Source organism: Chenopodium quinoa, unplaced genomic scaffold, assembly GCF_001683475.1.
Source record: "Chenopodium quinoa cultivar QQ74 unplaced genomic scaffold, ASM168347v1, whole genome shotgun sequence".
In the NCBI taxonomy this organism is placed as follows: Eukaryota; Viridiplantae; Streptophyta; class Magnoliopsida; order Caryophyllales; family Amaranthaceae; genus Chenopodium; species Chenopodium quinoa.
In genome coordinates, this window is record NW_018743206.1 from 3253709 (window position 1) to 3274395 (window position 20687).

The 20687-nt window shown below is 39.1% G+C and overlaps 1 protein-coding gene across 1 annotated transcript in view; it reads left to right on the plus strand.

The window, feature by feature from the left end:
* Positions 1-583: 583 nt before the first annotated feature.
* Positions 584-20687, plus strand: part of LOC110734002 — a 45933-nt gene continuing 25829 nt past the window's right edge. The window contains exons 1-4 of the mRNA XM_021914058.1: positions 584-810; positions 1500-1562; positions 1680-2028; positions 2105-2242. Of these exons, the coding sequence (XP_021769750.1) occupies positions 584-810; positions 1500-1562; positions 1680-2028; positions 2105-2242 (777 nt within the window). The remainder of the gene's footprint in view (positions 811-1499; positions 1563-1679; positions 2029-2104; positions 2243-20687) is intronic.

Genomic DNA, 20687 nt, shown 5'->3' on the forward strand with positions numbered 1-20687 from the left:
TCTTTGAAAATCGCCGCGGAAGTTAAACTTGCTCGTTCTTGCTCATTTCTCAACCAATTTTGCTCAAATTTGTTTCAAATCGAAGCTTTTTCCATCCACATTCCCAATCTATGTAAGTTTTCTTCAAGCTCACCCTGTTTTTTGATGAATTTGACATTCTTGTTCACGAATTTTTGAAAAATTCGAACTTTAAATTGCTTAATTCGCTTTGTTTGTCAAATTTTATGCCATGAAATTACTTGATTATGTTTGAAACATTTCCTTGGGAGTATTTTGAGACTTGTTTGACTCAATTTGGTGAAGAAACGAACGAATCACCATTGTTGGACCTCTTAAGGTCGGGAAGACAATGTGGCTTGTTCTTGATGTTTTTGCTAGCAATTCTTGCCCAATTTGTCACAATAATTATCATAGTATTGCAAGAAATTGTTTGGATGCTTGAAAAATGCAGTTTATGGTCAAATTGAAATTGTGCTCTGTTTTAGTACTTCGTACTCTATTTTTTGCGAACATAGTATCATGCGTCTAGGCGAACCTTAGATACTATAGAACCATAATTTATGTTGATTTTGCACAATGTAGTATGGCTAGACAGCGAGGTTTGGGATCACGGTCCAGAGACACACGATGGGAGCATGAGCCCGTAGAGGAGGACGCCAACCTGTCCACTTCTTTCTTTCCCCTCCCTGAGTGGGATGAGCGGACTTTGTACTTCTCCCCCGACCACCATATTTCTGAGAGGGTGCGTCGTGGGATTACTGCTGGTAGAACACGTTGCCATGGCTCGGGCAACGATACTGTGGGAAACCTGTATAAAATGTTCATTAACGTCGACGGAGTCTTGTGGGATGACTGCCCTGTTCGAGGTCGCTGAGGCTATGATTTCTTCTGAATAGGTCACCGCATGGCTCACGCCCTGGTGGAGTTCTTCTGGGACACCACCAATACTTTCCACTTTCCTTGGGGGTGAGATGATGGTCACCCCAACCGACTTCAGTCTCATTACAAGGCTGGATTTTAGTTTTACTACGCTGCCGTTCGACAGTAACATCAGCGTATACTCTCTTGAGGTTGATGAGTTGCTGGGTCCGATTGCTGTTCGGGCCCGTGCTGAGGTGGAGTCCTCACAGTTCAGCGCCTAGGGTATTCGCCGGTCGACTCTGGCGACAGCTTCCGAGGATGACGCGACCACCCAAGAGCAGCGGGTGCGCATATTTGCGCTTCTTTTGATGTCAGGGACGTTTTCCCTTAACAAGGGTAGTAGAGTGCTGCTTTACTACTTTCCTGCAGTCCGATCTTCACATGATCGGGACTTACGACTGGGCTAGCTTGGCCTATGCTGATTTAGTTCGGGCGTTGTGAGACTCGTGTCGACACTGGTCCTACATGGGGAACGTTGCTCTGTCCAGCTTTTGGAGAGTCGTAGAGGTATACTTTATCTCCTATAAAGTTAGCTCTAAGCTTTTTGTTAGCATTGGCTGATATTTTATCTTTTGTAGATCTGGTTCTACGAGTACTTTCTTTCACTTACGCCGGCGAGACCGTCACCACGCAGGTTTCCTGTGAGCGCCTGCTTGGGATGCCCCCACGTTCAGGTATCTACCGCCCATGTTCGAGGGTAGATCCTCTCGGTATAATATTTTGCATAGTTGAACACTTTTGCATTACTTTTTTTGTAGATTCTCATCTCATAGGCATTCTTCGCGGGAGCCTGATGTGAAGTACCGGCCGTGGAACGGCTTTGTTGTCCCTGGGCTAGCCGCGCAATACACTACTAAGCGTCGCTACTTCTTAGGGACGTATGGGGCGGTTTCATACCTGGGAGAAAGGGTTGCTATTCAGCACTCCTCAAATGTCTTCGTCGTCCCTTCTTCCCCGTCGCGTCATATGTTCAATGACGCGAGGCTGCTCAACATGTCGAAGAGGGCTGGTACCCTTTGGCAATCTCATGCGATCCCAAGGCAGTGCTATGAGGAAGAGTTGCTGCCGTTGTTAGCTCCAGTCCCTGTTTTGTCTGAGGAGGCGACAGTATGATTTTCATCTTTTAACTTTTGCTAAGTAGCCCCCAAGTGATATTTTACTTACTTTGGTTTGCTTTTGTCAGGCTGGGCCTACTAAGCTCGTGCTCCCTCGTATGTCCATCCATTACCAGGAGACATACGGGCCTATCGAGGAGATGATTCCTCCGGCTCATGAGGATCATCGCTTCGTGGAGCGATTGATTCCTCACCACCAGACTTCGGTGAGTTTATTTACTTGTAATTTATTCATATATGTCATTCATTGTTACTGACTTTATTTCTTTGACAGTTCTCGCGCGACATAGTCACGGCGATGGCACTGTGTATAGACGCCATCCGAAGCCAGCTCGTTTGGATGAGGAACGTAGCTACATGTCGTCGTGACGAGTCTTTTTAGGAGGTAACCTTTTCCTCCTTATTTTTGCATTGTTATGTTTCTCTTTGATTGCTTCTGACTTGGTTTCTTCTTGCAGGTCAGCCCATACCTTCTTGTACCCAAACGAGGCCTGAGGTCCGGAGAGATCCGGCGAGGTCTAGCTCGAGGAGTCGCCGCACAAGTTTTGTAGTCGAGGTGGTCGATCTAAGGCTGCCCGGACCGAGGCGGTGGAAGGCTCGGGCTCTTCATCTGAGGGAGCACGTGTTGAGCCGGTAGGCTAGGCAGAGGCTACCTCGGCTCCTAGAGGTGGTGGGATGTATGAGGTCGGCTCGTCATCACAGCAGCCTCAGCCTCTGTCGGTTCATCAGGGCGACCTTTGGTGGACGCGTTCTGTGCTGAATTTTCCTCCTCCTGAAGAGACTGGAGCTGAAGCTGGTGGAGAGAATACTCCTCGTACTGCGCAGTTCTATGATATGATGGGCATCTCTCATCATCTACATCCTCCAGCGCCGTAGTTTGTACGTGTGTTTTATGTATTTAAACTTGTATAAAACTTTTCCTAATTGACTCATTTATTAGACATATTTGTATATACATATTGTTATCTATTTATTATTACTTTATTTATCTTGTATTTATTTTTCATTTTTATGTGCATGTTTGTGTGTGCAAAGAATTGAATTAATAATTTTGCGCAAAAATTTCGTCATTTTTATTATTCATGGATGGTATCCGAGTTTCTCCCCCAAAAAAGAAAAAATGAAAAAAAATTGAATTTGCAACGAACTTAAAAATAAATTAAATCAAAATAAAATTCGAAAAAAGAAAAAATCGAAATTAAATAATTTATAAGGAATAAAATCGTAAAGCCATTGTACAGGTTCAAGTCATAGCAAAAAAAAACGCGGTTTTGAATAGTTCGCTGATAAGACACATCAGCGCCACGTGGCACCACGCATTTTGCGTTGGCGCCAGGCGCCGCTGCTGGCGATCGGCGCCAGACACTGGCGTCAGACGACAGAGTTGTCGTTTGGCGCTGAAGAGAGATGACTCCGAATCCTTTCCGGATTGAAACTGTATCAATGTTGTGTATAAAAAGCCCCCTGATCTGCCGAATTTCTTCATAATTTTAGCAAATTAAACATAGTATTAGCTTTTATAAAAATAATCATGTCTTTAGTTACTAAGAGTTTTACCAACTTCACACGTGAATGGTGTCGGTCTTTAACTGCCAAAGAGAGAAAATAACTAGACTTTTTTCATATGGGAGGTATCTATGGTGTTAAGGGGGTAGATCTTGATATAGAATTTATTCATACCACCTTAGAATATTGGGATACGGATACTCATTGTTTTAGACTAGGGTGTGATGAAATTAGCCCTTTACCGGAAGAATTCGGTGCTATTTTAGGCTTCCCTTCATTAGATCTTGCGGTAATCCATAGAATAAATGAGTGTTATTATAAAGATTTTGAGAGCTTCTTTAATTTACGAGACAAAGATCTAACAAATATTGTAGATGGTAGAATAGTTAATTTAAAAAATTTGCACACCATTACTTTGATAGACCTTATTCTGAATCTTTTCATGTTTACAGAAGAAGGGCTTTTCTCTTTTGCATGCTTAACCAATATCTTTTCACTAGTGGTTGAACTAATAAGGGAAAAGCAATCATACCAACTGTATTGGAGCAAATCGAATCTGGGAGAAATCCAATGCCATTAATTGTTGGAGAGACTATGCTTAGTCTTGATGATTTGAAGAGAAATCCAAAAGCACCTTTTCGGGTCTCTCCAAGTTTATTACAGGTAAAAAAATTATATTTTTAATTACAGAAATAAAAAATATATTTTTATATAGTAATATTAATTTATTTGCATTAAATTTTTGCAGATGTTGTTCATGGAAAGACTAGAATTAATTATTCCTCCCGACAATGTTGAAAAATACACACCAAATTGATTTGTGAGGCGAAAGAAACGCTTCTCTAAGATAGGGCGCCATAAATGGAAAAAAGTCTTTGCCTCCTGCAACTTTGCTATCAAGTGGGTCATCCCTTGGTGGAAAATAGAGAAGATGGTTAGTGTCAACAAGCAACCTTTCTGTCGTCTTCCAAGCTTAACTAAGATGACTTTTTATTATCCCTGCAGGGTAAAAAGACAGTACGGCCTACTTCAAACAATTCCTTCTGGTGATCTTCGTCGTCCCTATGAATTCCCTGTTTCACACGAAGTAGAAAATTTTGATGCATACTGGAGAGCTAGAACTTTATGGAAAGTGATTACCCAAAAGGTTCCTCCTTTCTTGCCCAATGATGTAAAGAGGTGGCTTCTCAAAAAACCTTCAAAGGACATGAAAAATCGGAGTAAAACTGATCTGAAGAGTCGTCTAGGTGACAACGTAATTCCTGTTAAGGAACGTTTGGGTTGAAAAATTAAATTCAAAACACCTATGATGCCTAAGAAGAAGAGCTCTACAAAGGATAAATGGAAAAGAAAAGCTGACACTTCAGAAAAGAAGGTTTGGTTAGAGAAGAAACATGGAGTCCTACCTAAGGGAGAAACTATTTACTCCAAAATTGAATGTAGGTCCTCTAAGGGATGCCTACTTGCTAAAGCCATGGACGATGAAGAGGATACAGATAAAAATTGGAAGAGAGCAAAGAAAGAGAAGAAAGATTGAAGCATTGCTTAACTTTCAATTTATTAGACATAGTTTTAAATTTAAAGATAATTTGTTTTATTAAGATTTATTTAAATTCCATCAGTTATGTAATTTTTAGTTTATTTTATTAATGAAATTCCGGCTTTTTAATTAAATCATCTTCTTTAAATTTAATTTATTAAATCAATGAAAACAAAATATTTTATTTTCCATAAATTTTTTCTAGTACGGAAGACGAAAATTTTTCGAAAAACACCGAAATTTGCCCAGGTACTTCTAGAAGAGCGGCGCCGTTACTTTATGGCTGGCCCCGGCTGCTACCGTTTATCGTCTGGCAACAGACGTTGTCGCTTGGCGCTGCAATACATCGTCCGGCAACAAGATTTTTTTTGTGACGCCGATGTTTCGTCGAATTTCTGTCGAATTTCTTTTTATATCTGGGATGCGATGTTTTCGAAAATTAAAGTGGACGCACCCGTAAAGGGTTGCCAACGTATTCTTTCTTAAGGAATCAAGCCAAACGTAGTTTTCTTGAGTACCCTACTCAAGTAATTATAGGTAGTAATTTTTAAGTTAATCAAGATTTGTCATATTCGAGAACTCATTTTCATCCATACCAATTAATATTGCTGCACCTCCTGATAGGATTGTTTTGCCAATATAGGGTCTTGACCCGGCCTAAATTTACCTCTTGGATCCAAAAAAATTTTCCTTAATACTTTTAATGAAAGGAATGGTGTCCTTCGAACAAGTGTACTATTCCGTTAGTAGGTTCAGAATTATTAGAAAGCTAATATATTCAATAAGGTCAAGTATCGGAATGCCTGAGTGGAGGCCGCTTCCGATCAGTATTATTAATGCATAATTAATATTACAGCTTAATCTTAACTGAACCCTTCGAGTCACACCCAAGCAACTAACAAACCGAAAGGACGAATTAATTAGGAATTAATTAATAAGTTGACCGATTAATGAATATTTAGGCGTCGGAAATTTAAGCTTGGAGCGACAAAAGTCGAGTCGAAAATAGTAAAAGACGAGATGTGAAAAATAATAATAAATCAACAACGACCGAATCGGTAAAACAGAGTGCTAGTAGGGGCGCGGTAAAAAGCTAGCAACCCGCACCAAGTGTGCGTGGCAATGCTAGCATGAGGCAGCTAGCAGCCCGCACTCTTCGTGCGTGGCTTGCTAGGCCGTGCCAGCTAGTAGCCCACGCTTTTGGGCGTAAGTGAGTGGGCCAAAGTCTCACAACCACCCCATGGCAGCCCACAAGGCAACCATGGGTGCCCAAGTGAGCTTCCATGTGACGCAACTCAAATGGAGGAGAAGAAAGGGAGGTGGCGGGTTATGGGGGCATAAGTGGGGGGCAAGTTTGGTCCCCTCTTCCTTAAAGTGGTCCTCACCTACTCCTCCTTGTATGCTTGCCACTTGTTGATTTATTTCTAGTTTAATTATTAATTTTATTTTAGATTTAAAATAAATGGGGTATTAAAATTCTCCCACATTGATGGGAGATATTTTCACACTCATGCATTTCCATATAAATACCCAAGTTGGGATATTAGGAAAAACACTTGAGTAAGAGTTGAAAAAGGCATCACCATTGTGAAAACCTTTGAACTCAATAATTACTCGGGTTTTGGTCGGGCCTTCCTAACCCCAAGGTATTGGACCGTTTTCGGTTGTCGAGTTGTGGGTGGACTATCGTTGGAGGCCGTCGTAATTTTTAGGCTTGCTTTCGAAGTAAGATCCCATTCCGGTCGTGCCAAACACACTCCAAAGGTAATCGTTTTATCTTAATCTTGTGATTAATTTAATTATGTTTATGGTTGTATTTATTGCAAGTGCGGTCTTGTTTTTGGGTTTGTTTCCGGCGGTGAGTCAGACTCACCAAACCCCAACAGCGGTATCGGAGCCTCGCTTGTTTATTTTAAAATCATAATATTTTTCAAGGTGTTCTTATGGCTTAATTTTTCTTGTATTAAGTTGCTAATTAGATTAGTACCTCGTTTTATCTATTTTAACCTCGTATTAGAGCTGTCTTCAGCTCCCAAACCCAGATTTCGACCCAAAAATAGTAAATTTTGGGTGGAAAAGGCGTTCTGAAAATGGATTTTCCCTATAAAGACTCGGTTTTTAACCAAAAAACGACCAAAAATGCACTTTTCGAGGGATTTTTTGTTTTGACGGAAAATTTTAAGTCTTTTTAACCTTGAAATTCATTGCATATTTATGGTGGTTATGTATTTGGTTCTTTCCTTAATTTATATGCAATTTTAAACCTATTTAGGCATAATTACTTGGTGGTAATTTATGTTTGAAAGCTTGGTTTTATTTTTCACATAATTGCAAATTAATTGCATTAAGTGTGAAATTGTTGTTATTTGAGGCTTCTAAGTAATAAAGATTCAATCTTTAATTATGTTAAGTGATTGAAACTTTGAGTTACTAATTTCCATGTATTTTGGTTAAACTTTGTTGATTTAATCATTTTAGTTGATTGGAATCATAAAGTTTAAAACTTGTGATAGCAATTTATTTATCTTCATATTGGAAGATATAATTTTTCAAGGATTCACATGTATTATAGTTGGAGCTTTTTATTGAACTTATGTTATGTATTATAGTTGGAGTTTTTTATTGAACTTATGTTCATTTTTCCAACTCCCTTTTATTTTGTCAAACTCTCAAGATTAATTTAAATTGATTAAATTAATAATGAGAATTGCCCTAATTTATTTTGTTAAACCAAGTTTAAACCAATTTTATTAAATAATGGTTCTTGGAAATAATTTTGGTTAATTGCACTTCGATGAATTTATTTAAGTTGGACTTGTTATTGATTTCATTTTCCCTCAAAATTAATTCTAAAATTAATTTAGAAATGATTAATATTGTCACACACAAAATCGAAAATTTTTCTGTTGCATTATCACACAAGTCGAGGCTTAAGAGCCCCGAGCTAGCTCTCGGCCAGCTGGGATGCTCACGCAGCCCACGTGAGGTTGTCAAGGCTGTTGGGCGCCTCATGCGTGTGTGCGTAGTGTTGTGCGCATAGGCAGCCAGCCTATGCGTTCGTGCGTGTGTGCGAGGGAAGGCTGGTGCTGCTACGCTGGGCTAGTCGTGGGTGGGGCGAGCACAAGCAGCCCGTGTGCATGCTTGGTTTCGGGGAGTGCAAGTGGATGTGCTACGTGCTTGTGGCACGATGCGCACAATCCCATCATTAGCACATTAACCCCGGGTTTTAAGGCAATGCTATTTTAAAGCTAATTTATGCGTTGCTTAGTATGTAAATAAGGGTAATATGCGTAGACGTTGCTTACGTAGCAATGTAGTGCAATGAGTTCGTACAACATGGCCATCAAGGGCCACGTTATTGATGCGTGAAAGTTAGCTGATGTGGGCGGTGTAACACTTACCAACTTCGGGCCCACTCCCACATTCATTAAGCATCAAACGGTTGTGCGGGGTGTGAGCACTCCAAGTCTTAGTGCTAGGCACTTAGACATTTTGGACTACGTAATTTTTTGCTTAAATTGTCATTTTAATGATTTTAACTATTTTGTTTATTTAATTAAAATTTGTAGGCTAACCCTCGGTTTTTTTTAGCGACATTTGCAAAATTTAATTTTGGCAAATATTTGGGTTTACTGACTTAATTAATTGGATTAATTAAGTTGGGTGCGGAATTTAGTGGGAGCTTCATTTATTATTTTCATAATCGGTTAAAATAACTTTGACAAGTTTTAATTAGGCATCTTAATTGGATTAACCACCTAGATTAGTTACTAATTCTCGCGTGTTCATGCATTGTTACTTGTTTATCGTTGTAAAATGCATGGGTCATTCACAGATAGTAAATGGATGAATGGAATGTATATTCTCTCACAGGTTTTATGAAATGGCAACTAGTGGGGCCCGATTAGGATAGAAAATACTGACTGTGATCCGTGATGTATTTTTTGTAAATCTAAATACATTTTATGAACCGCTGATTATTTTTGCACCTTAATATTTAGATTAACCCTAATCGTACATACTAGTAGTTGCATTTATTTTGGTCAAGTCTTGGAAGACGAAGCCATGAAGTTGCAAATGAAGACCTTTTGAAAATTTGAAGATCTCAAGGGGTCATGCTAGTTGCCAAATGCATCTCTATTTATGTTTTTCGATATATATATATATGTTCATGTATATGAATTATATGTTAGATGCATGTTCAGGATTTCAAATGTTGTGATGATTAATTAAGTTCACTTAAATCAACCAACATAGAAACCCTAAGTCCCCAAATATTGAGTAAAACTTGCCATTCCAAAATAACAATTACCAACCAAACGAGGGTAGTGGTGGGCTACGCCAAAGCGAGGCATCACTAATTCTCCAAGAAACGTAAGGCATACTGGGTATGCAAGTTGGTTTTGGTTGTACTCAACGATATGAGTGATGGAGTCCTAACATGTCATGGAAAAGTGAATAAATTGTTGAGAGAGCTTTAGATGCGACGATTTATTCAACCAAGAGTGGCTTGGAGCCATTAGCAAAAGGTTGCTTACCTTAGGAGATTGAGTGTTAAGACAAGCCAAAGCATGCTTAACCACTCTTTGTTTCTTTGGATCTTGGAATCGACTTATTCTCACCCAAAATGGGGACAACTTTTAAATGTGTGAATAAGACGTTTTAAATAAGTTTGTTTAAAATGCATGAAGTCAATCTTATCTAAGTATTTTGAATGGTTTTTCATTTAAAAATTCTTTCAAATGTAGAATCATGTCTTCAACTATCGACCACAATCTAATGTTCCTAGAACTTCCCGAGAAGTTATCATTTAGCTTGAATTTGGTCAACTTCAAGGAATGGGAAGAGGAACTTCGTTTGACCCTCCGCTATTGCTACCTAGAGCATATCTTGGATACGCCCATCCCGAGTTTCTACTCAAAAGGAATTATGAGCAATGTGGCTCATGAGGAGTGGAGTTATGATTGCAAGAGAGTCTCTCAACTCATGGCAAACTCCATTCCGGAACAGTGGAAGAAGAAATTCTCCACCTTTCGGATGTACTTCTTAAGGCTCTAGAAGATGTGGTTAATTTGAGAGTAACAAAGAGAGATAAGGGAAACTATGATGGACTCTTGGAAGAAGTGATTGGGTCATTGTCTAACATAAGGATCAAGCCACCGCAAGATGGGTGTTTCAGCAAAGAAAGGCAAGAAGTATGGGCTAGGGTCTATAGTGGAAGACTTAGACCAGGGATGCCACTTCAAGCCCATCTGTAAAAGATGACGAGGTTATATAACCATCTGAAACTGATTGGTAAACCGGTGGAGGATGAGCAAGAGGCTCATATTCTTTTAATCTCACTCCACTCGGGATACGTTGCAATTAAGATGCAACTTACCAACAATCGGAACAAACTATCCTGCAAGGAAGTTGTCCATGCCAAGAGCTCCAAATAAACCTATTCTTGTAATGCCGCTAAGTTTGCTCTAAGGCTCAAGAAGAACAAGTTCAAAAACAAGGCTAAAATGCGCTGCTTCTATTGTTGTAAGCAAGGCCACTACAAAAGGGAATGCAGCGAGTAACTGGAAGATGAGGCAAGAGTAAAGAAAGCCTCATTATCAAGTATCATCTTGACACTTGAAAATAAGTAATTTATAAGGTATTAGATACCAGAAAATTGACTCACTTTATGCCCCTATTTCAGGGACGAAATGAGCAGTGTTTTTCAAGTGCTCATGAGTACACAAGTGGAAGATGAAGAAAATGTATCCAAAGAAAGCTTGTAATCTCATGTATTTTGTCTAAATTCTAAAACTTGCTAAGTTTTATCTACCATACTTTGATCTTGCGACGTTGGACGTCATTTTAACCTTGATCACAAGACCTTTTGTTTCATGTCTTGTTTACATTTATGGAAATGACACCTTTTGTGTGTTTAGACAAAATTTTTTATGATGATACTAAAAGAGCTAAGACCATTGAGTCAAATTAAACTTACTTGTGGCATTATCGTCTTGGCCACATTAACATCAAACGCATCAAGAAACTTCTTCAAGAAGGCATTCTTGACTCTTTCGATTTAGAATTGTTTGAGGATTGCGAGGGATGTTTATTAGGCTAGATGATTAAACATCCATTCTCCAAGTTGGGAGAAAGGGCAGGAGACTTATTAGGTCTAATACACACTGATGTATGTAGACCAATGATTTCCACCACAAGAAATGGAAACCGATATTTTATCACCTTCATAGATGACTATAATAGATATGGTTATGTCTACCAAATGTCGCATAAATCTGAATCGTTTGAAAAGGTCAAAGAATTTCAAAGTGAATTTTAAAATCAGCTTGGCAAGAAAATCAAAGCCCTTCGATCGGATCGAGGTGGTGAATACTTGAGCAAAGAATTTTATGACCATCTAAAAGAAAAGGGTATACTTTCATAATTGACACCTTTAGGAACTACACAATGGAACGGAGTATCCGAAAGGAGAAATCGGACCTTGTTAGACATGGTATGATCAACAATGGGTCTTGGTGATCTTCCTATCTCTTTCTAGGGACAAGCACATCTAACTGCGGCACTAACACTGAACCGTGAACCATCAAAAGCTGTAGAAAAGACTCCACGTGAATTATGGACGAAAAAACCTCCTAGATTGTCTTTTCTTAAGATTTGGTGATGCAAAGCATATGAAAAGAAATTTTTTTATGACAAACTTCATCCCAAATCTGACATGTTTTACTTTGTGGGCTACCCAAAAGAAACCAAAGGGTATTACTTCTACAATAAATCAGAGAACAAATTGTTTGTTTCTCGCGATGGTGTCTTTTTGGAGAAGAAACACCTTTGCAAAACGACAAGTGGGAGGAAAATCAAACTCGACGAAGTTCGTGAGGATGAGCAACAAAATAAGAATGACAGTCAAAGTGCTCAAACAGCATCTGTTGACGCAGGTAAAAATGATCAAAATGTGCAAAGACAAACCGACAATGCAAATGATCAATTCATTACCCTACGTAGGTCTCAGAGGCCGAGATCTCAACCTGATAGTACTAACCGAGAATCTAGACATCCTGATTATGGATGGACATGAACCGGCAACCTACAAGAAAGTGATGGCAAGCACCGACTCTGCTTAATGAAAAGAGGCCATGAGATCTGAAATGGATTCTATGTTTGAAAATCAAGTCTAGGACTTGGTTGACATACCCGAAGGTTTTACACCTATCGGATGTAAGTGGATTTTCAAGTTAAATACCGACAAAGATGGAAATGTATTCATTTAAAAAGCTAGATTGGTGGAAAAAGGTTACAGACAAGTTCATGGTATTGATTACGATGAAACCTTTTCACCAATCGCAATGCCGAAATCCGTTCGGATCCTCCTAGCGATTGCTGCATATTACAATTATGAAATATGGCAGATGGACATCAAAACCGCCTTCCTTAATGGTATTTTGGAAGAAACTGTGTATATGACACATCCTGAAGGTTTTGTCGACCAAAACAATGCTGGGAAGGTTTGTAAGCTTAAGAATTCCATTTATGGACAAAAGCAAGCAAGCAGGAGTTGGAATCTGCAATTCGATGAAGCCATCAGTAAGTTTGGTTTTATCAAGAATTCAGATGAATCTTGTGTTTACAAGAAGGTTAGTGGGAGTGATATCGCCTTCCTAGTCTTATATGTCGATGACATATTGCTCATTGGAAACAGCATTCCGTTGTTAGAGTATGTAAAGGCCTGGCTTGGAAAGTGCTTCTCAATGAAAGACTTAGGAGAGGCTCAGTACATACTAGGCATCAAGATCTATAGGTATAGATCAAAAAGGATGATTGGATTGAGTCAAAGTACTTATATTGATAAGGTACTTGCTCGATTTCGCATGGAGGAGGCAAAGAGAGGTCACCTGCCAATGTCACATGGCATAACCCTAAGCAAGAAGCAGTGTCCACAAACACCTGATGAGCGGGTAAAATGAATTAGATTCCATATGCTTCGCTTATTTGATCGATCATGTATACCATGATATGTACTAGGCTAGGTGTATCGTATGCCTTGTGTACTACGAGCCGTTACCAATCAGATCCAGGAGAGGCCTATTAGATTGCGGCCAAGAATATCCTAAAGTACCTGAAAAGGAACAATGATAAACTCCTGGTGTATCGTGGTTCAGATGAATTAGTTGTGGAAGGTTATACCGACGCAAGCTTCCATACAGACAGTGACGATTTCAAATCGCAATCTGGATATGTGTTCTGTCTAAACGGAGGAGCGATTGGTTGGAAGAGTGCCAAGCAGAGTACAACTGCAGATTCTACAACTAAAGTCGAATACTTAGCAGCTACTGAAGCAGCTAAGGAGGTTGTTTGGATTCATAAGTTCGTTGGTGAACTTGATGTTGTACCCTCCATAAAGGGTCCAATAGCCCTCTATTATGACAACAATGGAGCTAATACTCAGGCCAGAGAGCCAAGGGAACATCAGAAGGTCAAACATGTCAAACGGCAGTTTCACATGATTCGAGATTGGAAATCAGAAGGTGAAATTAGAATTCGCAAAGTTGGAATGGATGACAATGTAGTCGATCCACTTACTAAACCTTTTCCTCAAGTTAAGCACAACAAACACGTTTAGGCAATGGGAATCAAGCATGTAGGAGATTGGCTTTCATTTCCTTGTTTAGTGTTTTAGTTAATTTTGAACATTTAATGTAAGACACTAAGAAAAAACATTCAAGTTTTGGAGTAATATAAATTTCATGCAATATTTTATCACTCCGTTTTGCTATTTAATTGTGGTTTAGGATTAAATAATGAGTCCATTCGATTATGAGAATATTCAAAATAGGGTATCAAGACCAGTCTTGGTAAGGAAACACCTATTAAGTGACTATTGAATATTATAATAAAAAATTATCCCTAATCAAGGTCATTTAAATGATGGGCGATTAATGACCAATTGAGATTAGTGTGTAGTATGATTTATAGCGTCGTTTCTTGTGCTACGAGGACATGATTGTATAAATCATTTGCACAGGTATTGTTTTAGAACCATACTAGATCGACCTATGAGAATACTTTAAGAGATTAAAAATCGTCATAAGTATACTTCTCATTATGGCTATCGGAACCTATTTCCTGGACCATGAGTATTGTGAGTTCTCTTGTTTGAGTACTAATCCGCTTTGATGTTGTCAAACGTCTGCCGTAATAGGGGATTATAACGGCAACACTCGGGCGGCTAGGTCCTCTTAGTAAGAGGAGCTACATTACAAGACTGGGAATGTCCCCCTACTAAAATAAGGAAGATGTCTTTGTTGTATACAAGGCCTCTCGTAGAGCGAGACTCTGAAAATACATGGCCGTGCTCGGTTGGATTTTAAAAATCATCTATTTATTGACAGTCGAACTCGGAATCGAGAAACACTTCAGGACGTAATAAGGATGACAAAATAATATTACCTTGTAGTTCATGAAAAGACATTACGCGACATAAGAAAAAAGTTGTACACAAAATGTGCACTTGTCCGGAAGGACAAGTGGGAGATTGAAAGGAATGGTGTCAGAATTATTAGAAAGCTAATATATTCAGTAAGGTCAAGTGATCGGAATGCCTGGGTGGAGGCCGCTTCCGATCAGTAATATTAATGCATAATTAATATTACCGCTTAATCTTGACTGACCCCTTCGGGTCACACCCAGGCAACTAACGAAACAAAGCGACGAATTAATTAGGAATTAATTAATAATTTGACCGAGTAATTAATATTTATACTTCGAAAATTCGAGCTTGTAGAGTCAAAAGTTGAGTCAAAAATAGTAAATGACGAGACGTGAAAAATAATAATAAACCAACAATGACCGAAATACCCCTAGCATCGGTCATTGTTGGAGTACCCTCCTTGTATTTATAGAAGAAAGAAAGTGGTCCTCACCTATTAATAATCACACTCATGCAATTCTCTATAAATATCCACAATGATCGAAATACCCCAACCGGCCACCTCCCTTTCATTTAAATGACCTCATTAATAATCACACTCATGCAATTCTTTCTTTCTTTCTTTATTTAATAATCATTGTTGGAGTACCACTTTCTTTCTTTCTTCTATTAATAATCACACTCATGCAATTCTCTATAAATATCCAAGTTGGGGTATTGGGAAAAGCACTTGAGTAAGGGTTTAAAAAGGCATCACCATTGTGAAAACCTTTGAACTCATTAATTACTCGGGTTTTGGTCGGGCCTTGCTAACCCCAAGGAATTGGACCGTTTTCGGTGGTTGAGTTGTGGGTGGACTATCGTTGCAGGCCGTCGTAACTTTTAGGCTTGCTTTCGAAGTAAGAGCCCCTTCCGGTCGGGCGAAGAACGCTCCAAAGGTTATCGTTTAATCTTAATTTTGTGATTAATTTAATTATGTTTATGGTTTTATTTATTGCTAGTGCGGTCTTGTTTTTGGGTTTGAATCCGCGGTGAGTCGGACTCACCAAACCCCAACATTTAACACCAAGTCTCCTACTTTGATGTTTCTTGTCTTGGCTTTCTTATTAAAATGCCTAGCCATACGAGTTTGATAGCATTGAGTATGATGTAGTGCTTCTAGTCGCTTTTCATCAAGTAGAATTAGCTCCTCATATCTTACTCTAGTCCATTCGACTTCATTGAGTTTACTTTCTAGTGCACTACAGGTTGTACGACATCCATTCCGTAAACCAAGGAGAATGGCGTATTTCTTGTTGATGTGCGAATTGACGTGGGATAACCCTAAAGTGCGAAATGGAGTTTGTCAGGCCAATCCTTGTAATTTTCTGTTATTTTCTCGATGATAGTTTTTAGATTTTTATTAGCTGCTTCAACTGCTCCATTTGCTTGAGGTCTATAAGGAGAAGAATGATGGTGTTTAATGCCAATTTTTGTAACAATTCTTCACACTCAGCTTGAAAGTGAGTTCCATTGTCACTTATCATTTCATGTGGGACTCCATATCGACAAATGATATTCCTTTCGATAAAGAGTGCTACATGTTTTGCAGTGTGCTTTGGATATGATTGTGCTTCTACCCACTTTATGAAGTAATCAATTGCTACTAGGATGTATTCATGACATCTTGTTCTTGCAGGAGTAATTTTACTAATAATATCAATTCCCCATGTAGAGAATGGCCATGGTGAAGTGTAGGTGTAAAGTAGAGATGGAGGAACATGTTGTAAATTGGCGTAGATTTGGCATTTAGGGCATCTTTTCACGTATTGATGACAATCCCTATTCATGGTAGTCCAATAGTATCCTTTTCGCATTATCTTTTGGACTATCATTTTGCCATTAACATGGGTTCCACAAATGCCTTCGTGGACTATCCTCATAGCTCTTTGAGCATCCTTTTTCCCTACACATAAGAGAGCTCGACCCTTAGTTACCCTTTTATGCAACTCGTTGTCTATGAGTACATATTGGGAAGCCAACAGTCTTAATGCTCGTTTTGCTCTTTTGTCAGCATGAGGAGGGTATTCTCCTTTGGTGACATAGTTAATTATATTTGTGAACCATGGTTCTTCCTCTTCTTCTTCTTCATTTTGGATCACTTCATCATCTTCTATAGCTTGAATATAAGCCGCTTTGTGCCTTTTCTCTATAGTTATAGGCATTTGCTCCATTTCCGTAGGAATCCTAACCATTGAGGCTAGTCTTGACAAGGCATCAACAAATTGATTTTCCTCTCTAGGTAGATATGTGTATTTTACCTTTTCTAACTGATTGGTGAGAGTTTCTAGATAAGCTTGGTAAAGGGCTAGACTTTCGCTCCTTACTTTCCATCTTTTAGAAATCTGATTGATGATCAATGAAGAGTCCCCGAATATTCGTAATTTCTTCACTCCCAATGCCAAAGCTGTTTCAAGGCCTACCACGCATGCTTCGTATTCAGCAATGTTGTTGGTAACGTCGAAATCTAGATTTATAGAGATTGGAACATACTCTTCTTTAGGTGATACTAATAATACTCCAACGCCACATCCCTTTTGGTTTAAGGCTCCATCGAAGTATAAAGTCCAAGTATCATCTTCTGTGACCATCAAGACTTCGTCTAGAAATTCATTGTCGTGTATTGGCATTGAATCTTCTATTGGAAAATCCGCTAGGAAATCTAAGACCACAGATCTTTTGATAGCCTTTTGAGGCATGAATCTTGTCGAACTGGGCTAAGTTAACTATCCATCTTGATATGCGCCCATTGAGTGTAGACTTCTCGAATAAATACTTAAGTGGATCCATTCGGGAAACTACAAAGACTGTATGCACGAGCATGTAACGTCTTCATTTGGTTGTGGCCTATACCAATGCGAGACACAATTTCTCAAGTGGTGTATAGCGTACTTCATACTCGAGCATCTTTATGCTTAGATAGTAGATTACATTTTCTTTACCTTCCACTTCTTGTGCAAGCATGGCTCCCATTGTCTCCTTGGTGACTGTTAGGTATAACCTAAGAGGTATTCCTAGAAGTGCTGGTGCTAGTACGGGAGGATTTTCAAGATAGGCTTTGATTTTTTCAAAGGCTCTTTGACACTCATCGTCCCATATTACTGGTACATTCTTTTTAAGCTTCTTGAATATTAGTTCACATATTGTTTTTAATTTTGATATGAACCTACTTATATATTGCAACCGGCCAAAAAATCCACGAATTTGTTTCTCGGTTTTGGGCGCTGGCATTCACATAATTGCCTTGATCTTGGTTGGGTCTATCTCTATTCCTCTAGAGCTTATGATATATCCCAAAAGCTTGCCTGAGGTGACTCCAAAAGCGGACTTGGATGGATTCAACCTCATGTTGTATCTCCTAAGCCTTTCAAAGAATTTTCTCAAGCCTACTTGATGTCCTGGGCGATATTTTGACTTAACAATCATATCGTCCAAATATACTTCAACTTCTTTGTGCATCATGTCATGGAGTAAAGCAGTCGCTACTCGTTGGTAAGTAGCACCTACGTTTTTTAACCCGAATGGCATTACTGTGTAACAGTAAGTACCCCATGGTGTTATGAAAGTTGTTTTCTCCAAGTCTTCTTCTGCCATGAGAATCTGATTGTATCCTACGTATCCATCCATGAACGAGAGAAGTGCATGATTTGTTGTATTATCTACCAGAATATCGATATGTGGTAAATGGAAGTCGTCCTTTGGACTTGCCTGATTTAGATCTCGATAGTCGACACACATTCTTTCCCTTCCATCCTTCTTCGGAACTAGGACGACATTGGCCACCCATTCGAGGTATTTGGATACCCTGATAAAACCTGCAGTTATTTGTTTTTGAACTTCTTCTTTTATTTTAAGAGCTACGTCGGGTTTCATTCAACGCAACTTTTGTTTTACATATTTCATTCCTGGAATTAATGGTATAATGTGTTGAGCTATTTCTCTATTAATACCTGGCATATCTTCATATGACCATGCAAATACATCAATAAATTCTTTAAGTAGATTAATTAAATCGGTTATTTCTTTTTCATTAAGTGTTAATCCGATTTTAACCTCTCTTTTAATAGTTGAATCATTTGAGATATCAACCGTCTCAGTTTCCTCAATTATCGGTGTTTTCTTTTCAAGTGTTTCCATTGCTTTAATAATTTCTTTGTCATTTTCATTGTTTGTTAAGCAATGCTCGTCATCTTGGGTTAAAGAGAAACACGAGGAGTAAGTAGAAGAAGACATATTATTGAATTCGGAAATCATTACATCAAAAAGGGAGATGTCCTTAGGGACTTGATTACTAACTATCCTAGGAGAAGAAATAGAAGAAGGATGGGATCCTAGAACTAAGGACTTGGATGACTCTACAGGAAAGGACTCTGACTCTGACGACTCTTCAAACATCGGTCCTTGCCCTGTCGTTATAGAGATTTTCGTTCCACTTGGAGTACTCACCTTGACTGTCTTGCGCCACCCTTGAACTGAACCTTCTGCTGGAGTTATGAGCTTTGAGGGGTCAAATTCTCGCTTTGTAGGACCGTTAGGATGTGCGAGGAGTTATCCTCTATGTATCTCGGCTCATCTTTTTCTCACCCAAATAATAATCCCATGACATTGAAGTCAAAGCATGGGGTCCTTTCTCCTTGTGGATAGGAGTTGGGATCTCATCTAGAAATTAGCAATCTAAGAAAATTTCGAATCCCGATTGCCTTATGCTATTTACAACAAAAGGTTTGGGAAATTCATAGCATGGATAGTATCCTTCTTTTATGAATTGTCCATTGAGAGTAAGAGGATACTAATCCATTGGGATTGCTTTCTTTTGGATGCAAGCGTTCCTACGCGCCTTAGACCTTTCCTGGGCTCGCTTAAGATCTTCTCGAGTCGGTTCGAAACCAAGTCCAAAAGTATCTAACTCTAGGGAGGCCAGATAATTCTAGCTATTTTGCTATTCCCTTCTTCTTTCCTAGAGTCATTCCAGGAAAATGCCCTTGTTTCTTAAGAATAGCATTTACCATCATATTGGAGTAGGGGCCGTTGCAGAGAGGGGTCCTTTCATCCTCCTCGATTAAGGAGACCTCTTCATTAAAGCCCCTCAAGTCTTCAACGTCTTCATCGTGCTTCACGTTAATGATTGGATTTTCCACAGCTTTAATCCTCATGGGTTAATCATCGATTGTGATAGGGATTCCTTCAACTATGGCTTTTACCTGTTGGTGGAGAGATGAAGGGACGGCCTTTAGGTCATGAAGCCAATGGCATCCCTACAATAAGTTGAATGAAGCTTTAATTATCTACCACTTGAAAGGTAGTAGCATGTTCTATTGCTCCCGTCGTTATATTCATGGTAATCTTACCAAGAGCTTGACGACGAGTGTTGTCATAAGCTCTTATTCCTTGTGTTGACGGGGTTAATTCTTCATCTCTTATGCCTAACATCCTCGCAGTTCTGAGTGGACAGACATTAATTGCTAATCCATTGCCTATAAGAGTCATTGGAACGTTCATTCTCTTGTAAACAACTGTGAGGTTTAATGCATTGTAATGTTTGTCACCTTCTGGGGTAAATCTTTGTCAGAAAAAGGGATCAAGTTTATAGGACTAGGGAGATCACTTGTAAGGAAGTTAGCCAAGCCCTCACGAGTGGTGTCATAATCTATCCCTATCTTATCCAAGGCATTCATCACTACCAACCTATGTTCTAGAGATGTAGCTAGAAGCTTCCATACATTCATCTCGACCTTGGTCTTTTTGAATTGTTTGATAATATCATTGTCTTCTATGATAGGTATGGGAACTTGTTGCGTAGTCGGCGTAGGTTGTGTTGAGATGGGAGGTTGTGTTCTTCCTGATCTTGTGAGGACGTCTATAGGTGAATCCTCTTCAACCCAAAAGTCATCTACTGAATATGACACTGAAGGTGGAGGTCTTTCCATGTCTTTTAGGTAGATGTCTTCTTCATCGCTGTCCCAAACCCCATTAATGCTTATGTCTTCTTCTTGTGGTATTTGGACTAGCTTCTTATCATCAATCATTTTCTGAATTAAATCTTTAAATTTAAAACAGTTTTAAATAGTGTGTCCCCCTGATTGATGGTATTGACAGTAGAATATATCTGTCATCTTTAGTGATTCAAATGGTCTCGGTT